This window comes from Primulina tabacum, chromosome 4 (assembly GCF_025594145.1).
Source record: "Primulina tabacum isolate GXHZ01 chromosome 4, ASM2559414v2, whole genome shotgun sequence".
NCBI lineage: Eukaryota > Viridiplantae > Streptophyta > Magnoliopsida > Lamiales > Gesneriaceae > Primulina > Primulina tabacum.
Window position 1 is genome coordinate 205,921 of NC_134553.1, and position 5,527 is coordinate 211,447.

The following is a 5,527-nucleotide window of genomic DNA, read 5'->3' on the forward strand; positions in this document are numbered from 1 at the left end:
GTGCTTCTGGCCAGTCTCCCCCATCTACAGAGTCTGCCCCTCCAGGGGGTGTTAATTCTGGTTTTAATTTGGGGACCCAGCCTCAGCTTCAGAAAACTGGCACGGGTCCCAGACGTAGAGGGAGAAAGAGGCCAGTTCGGCAGGTTCTTCCAAGAAAGAATCCTCTTGAGTTGAATCCTTTTGAGGTGCTCTCGCATGGGCAGGACGCGGAGCCTGATCCTGTTGGATTAGATTGTGTTGATATGGACCCTCCATGTGGTCATCTGGAGGATGCCGGTGTTGGGTCTTCTGGAAAGGATCCTTTGGAGTCTGTTCTTGTTGAGGGTGTGATCCTCAGTGATGAGGTTATTGATGGAGGGTTACAGTTGGATGATTGTGTGGATGGTATTGGGGTCCCGTCTACTAGTGAGTTGCCTGTGTTTGGCTCTCTGGGGCCTTGTACTTTGAATCACAGTAGTCATTCCATCCCCTCTGTTCCTTTGTCTCCTGATGATGCTTCCTCTACGGTAGAGGAATTGGTTGCTAGGCAGGGTCCTTCTGTCAGTGAGCTGGTCTTCCGGCTGGAATCTGCTGGAGATACTGATCAGGAATTCGATCGGCATTCTGAGTCGGGTGATGGCTGTAGGTCTGAAGGTCGTATTCTGGATGCTGATATGGGGGATATTAAGAAAAGGAAGGAGAATGCTTTTCATAGGTCGCGTAAAAAGCGACAGGGCGGTTCTGGTGCCCATTCTCCATGAATTTTCTCATATGGAATGTCAGGGGGCTCCGGAGCTCGGAGTCTCAACAAAGGCTACATGCCCACGTTAAAGATAAGAGAGTCAAGATCTTGGCTATTTTGGAACCCATGATTGATCTGGATGTTCGTTTTATGACTCGTCGTTTTGGTTTTTCTCGAGTTATATCGAACTCCTCGGGTCATATCTGGGTTTTCTTTGCTGAGGATGTCATGGTTGAGTGTCTTTTTGATCACATTCAATTCCTTCACTTCCGGGTTTCTGCTACTTTTTTGCCGACCACTGTCTTTTGTTCCTTTGTTTATGCTAAGTGTGACTACATTGAGCGCAGACAGCTTTGGAATTCTTTGCTTCAGGTTAAGCCTGCTCAGGGTCCTTGGCTTGTTGGTGGCGACTTTAATGTAGTCAGGAATTCGTCGGAGTGTTTGGGTTCTTCTGGTGGGCGGTTGCTTCCCATGGAAGAATTTAATCACTTTATTTTGGATTCTGGGTTAGTAGATGCTGGTTTTGAGGGGTCTTCGTTCACGTGGACGAACAAGACCATTTGGAAGCGTCTTGATCGGGTTTTTGTGTCTGTTGATTGGGGTGACCATTTTCATTCTATTCGTGTGGAGCACCTCATTCGTACGGTCTCTGACCATTGTCCTCTTTTTGTGTCAGTCCCGGTCTTTGCTAGTGGGCCGAGTTCTTTTCGCTTTCAGAGCATGTGGCTCAGGCACCATGGTTTTTTGCAGACGGTGAGGCTTAATTGGAATTTACCGTGTCATTTGAACGGTATGCCCCGTCTTTTTGTGAAATTGAAGCGCCTCAAAAGCCATCTGAAGTGGTGGAATAAAAGTGTTTTTGGTGATCTTTTTGCCAAACTTGCTGAGGCGGAGCAGGCTGTCCGGATTGCTGAGGCAGATTGCGAGGCTGCTCCTTCGGATTTGCATTGGACTAGTTTGTCCAATTGCAATGCAGATCTTGCTAGGGTTACCGCCATGGAGGCGGATTTTTGGCGGCAAAAAGCCGCTTGTAGGTGGTTAGAGGATGGTGAGAGGAACACCAAACTCTTCCACAATATGGTCAAGAAAAAAAGGGTGGCTAATAAAATCTTTCGTATTTGGGATAATGGCTCTTGCATTACTTCCCCTGAGCTTATTCAGCAGTCTGGGGCCGCCTTTTTTCAAAACCTGCTTACTGGGGATCCTTTTGTGCTTTCTTGCCCGGATTTTTCTGATTTCCCCTTGGTGATCTCGGATTTGGAGAACGCAAATATTGCTGCCCCTCCTTCTTTGGAGGAGGTGCGGGCGACTGTTTTCTCCATTCATCGTGATAGTGTGGCGGGGCCTGATGGATTCTCTTCGGCCTTCTTTCAGCATTGCTGGGAGATTGTCCATCAGGATGTTTTTGATGCGGTCCTGGATTTCTTTCGGGGTAGTCCCTTGCCACAGGGGTTTACTGCCACCACGATCACATTGATTCCCAAAGTCATGGGTGCTCAGGCTTGGTCGGACTTTCGTCCTATCAGCTTGTGTAATGTGACTAATAAGATAATTTCCAAACTTTTATATTCTCGGCTGAAGGAGGTGGCGGAGAGGCTGGTTTCGTGGAATCAGAGTGGCTTTGTTCCAGGGCGGGTGATTTCGGATAATATCCTCCTTGCTCAAGAGCTCACTCATAGTCTTTCTCTCCCCACCCGTGGTGGCAATGTTATTTTGAAACTGGATATGGCTAAAGCTTATGATAGGGTCCAATGGTCTTTTCTGTTGGATGTCTTGAGGCATTATGGCTTTTCAGAGCAGGTAGTGTCGATGATATCTGCCTACATTTCTCATTGCCAATTTTCAGTTAATATCAATGGTTCACTCACTGGATTCTTTGGATCCACTAGGGGTCTCCGGCAGGGCGACCCTTTGTCCCCACTTCTTTTCATTTTGGGGGCAGAGTACCTTTCGCGTGGTCTTGATCGTCTTTATCGTCAGTATCCTGCGATTAGGTACCGATCTGGTTGTGATCTCCTTCTTTCCCACCTGGCCTATGCTGATGATATCATTATTTTTGCCAATGGTGGGACTCGTGAGATGAACAGTCTCATGGATTTTTTGCATCACTATGAAAACTTCTCGGGGCAGTTGGTGAATGCAGTTAAGAGTGTCATTATTTTGCCTCCGAGGTGTTCTGGTCGTACTCGTTCCCGTCTCCTTCGTATCACTGGGTTTGGGGAGGGTTGTTTTCCTATCAAATACCTCGGAGTTCCTTTGTTTCGTGGGAATAGAGTTTGCTCTCTTTTTGATCCCCTTGTGCAGATGGTGAGTAAGAAGTTGGAGGGTTGGGAGCTTAAAACTCTTTCCCCGGGGAGCCGTATGACTCTCCTTAGGAGTGTCCTCCTTTCGGTTCCCATTTACATGTTCCAGGTAGTCCAGCCACCTCTGGCAGTTATGGAGAGGCTTGAGAATGTTTTCAATGGTTTCCTGTGGGGATCCAGATCCTTGGATAAGAAATGGCATTGGGCGAGGTGGTCTCGTGCATGTCTTCCTGTCTCTGAAGGGGGTCTTGGATTTCGCAGGCTCAAAGATATTGTGGATAGCTTCTCCATTAAATTATGGTTTCGTTTTCGTCAAGGTTCATCCCTATGGGCCAAATTCATGATGAGAAAATACTGCCAGTTGGTGCATCCAGCTTATGTTTCATCTGCTGGGTTCATTTCTCCCACTTGGCGTCGTTTGCTTAAGATTAGGGCTCGTGCTGAATCTGGCATTCGATGGAGAATTGGGGTGGGAGATGTTTCTTTTTGGGATGACATCTGGTGTGGGGATGTTCCCTTGTCTAGTCAGGTCCTGCTTAGGGGGGATCGGGGTGTCCGTGTTTCTCACTTTCTTTCAGATGGGGCTTGGGATTTTGACCTCCTCTGCTCAGTTGTCCCACCCTCTATTGCTGAGACTATTACTCTGATCCCTATTGCATCGGGGGAGCCCGATTCGGCTATTTGGGTGCATAGTTCTGACGGTGTTTTTTCGCTGAAATCCGCATGGGAGCTTGTCCGCTTGAGAGACCAAGTTTCTGATATCTTCACTCCTTGCTGGGGCAGTTGGCTGAGGCCTACTATGTCTTTCTTCCTCTGGAGGTTTTGGCATCAATGGCTTCCAGTTGACGATGTGCTCCAGCGTCGTGGTTTCGAGCTGGCGTCTAAATGTCAGTGTTGTGAGATGCCTGAGACATTCACGCACATTTTCATTGATAGCCCTCTTGCCAGGTCTGTATGGCATTACTTTGGGGCTGTTTTTCATGTCTGTATTCCCCTTACCAGTGATTTCAGACTCTTCCTCAGTGCTTGGAAGAGGCATCCGGGGTGGACTCCTAGGGGCCACGTGAAGGAGTTTTTGCCTTTCATTGTTTTATGGTTTCTCTGGACGGCTCGTAACGATGCGAAACACCGTCATTTGCACATTTCCGCGGAGACTGTTAAGTCTCAGATTTTGTCTTATTTGCGCCTCGCTCACGCTGCGTCTACTGTTAAGCCCATGCACTGGCGGGGTGTTTTGCAGGCTGCGAGGGCTATGGGGATTTTTGTTCAGTTGCGTAGGGCTCGTAAACTGACGATTGTTCGTTGGTTGCGGCCGCCGTTCGGGTGTTTTAAATTGAATGTAGATGGGAGTTCGAGAGGTAGTCCTGGGGACTCTACTGTTGGTGGGGTTGTTCGTGACTCTTCTGGGCATGTGGTGGTTTCTTTCAGTGAGTTCATTGGAGTTGGGACCAATGTCCGGGCAGAATTATGGGCTATTTGGAGGGGTTTTCTCATTTCTTCTGATCTTCATCTCTTCCCTCTTTGGATTGAGACTGACTCTTGGATTTCCATTCTTTTACTTCGTTCTCGTCGGTGCTGCTGGGATCTTGAACATTTTGTTACACGGATTCTTTTGTTGATGAGGGGGCGATCTGTTCATTTATCGCATATTTACCGGGAAGGGAATTCTGTGGCGGATGCCTTGGCGGCGAGGGCTCATACTTTTAGGCAGTACACCTTAGAGTTAGGTCCTTCCCTACCTCCAGACATCTCCACCCTTGCTAGATCTGATCATTCTGGGCTTCCATACCTCAGAAATAGATCCTCTTAGCCATTTGCAGCCCCTTCTTCTTTTTTGGATCTCTTTCTTTATGGTCTCTGGCTCTATATCTATTTATATCTATATACATATATATATATATATATTTTATTGCAGGTTAGTGTACTTGGAGGTTGTTTTTCACTTCCGTATGGTCTGTGCAAGTGGGTCCAGACACTTGCACATGATGTGTGTATTCTTGTTTGTTCTGAGTGGGTCTCTGCCCTATTTCTGTTGGTGCTTTCCTTTGGCACATTCATGGTTCCTGGAGGGCGTTTACTGCTGGTTCTCCTTGGCCGCCGTATCAGTTATTGTAGAGGTGTTTGCTGGATGTCATGGTGGATTCATGGGGTGCTTTCTAAAGGATCCTCTGCTTCTTATGACATGTTCGTCAGACTCCTACTTCATGGGATCGAGATCTCTGCTCTTTTGATTCAGATGCTAGATATCTTTTGTTCTGGCGGGATTGCGATCTATATATTACTCTGTGATCGCCATTGTATAGTGGCTTCCTGGCCAGATTTTCTTTTGACTAGTGGGTTTGGTACAGTTGACAGCTACCAGATTATATTTATATTGACAGATTGGACTCTCCATGATGATAGCTCCGGGATGAGAGCTTTTGCATGGACTCTGCGATCATCTCGCCATTATCATTTTGTCTTCCTCAGCATGTGGTTCATAGCGCTTCTCCTTTTTGATTAG

The 5,527-nt window shown here is 47.3% G+C and overlaps 1 protein-coding gene across 1 annotated transcript; it reads left to right on the forward strand.

Moving 5' to 3' along the window:
• The first annotated feature begins 736 nt into the window (after positions 1–736).
• LOC142541290 (uncharacterized) lies at positions 737–5,527 on the forward strand. Its single transcript, XM_075647849.1, has 6 exons — positions 737–1,175; positions 1,398–2,020; positions 2,120–2,356; positions 2,467–2,521; positions 2,568–4,438; positions 4,997–5,527. Exons 1-6 carry the CDS (start codon positions 737–739, stop codon positions 5,525–5,527), a joined length of 3,756 nt encoding a protein of 1,251 aa, XP_075503964.1.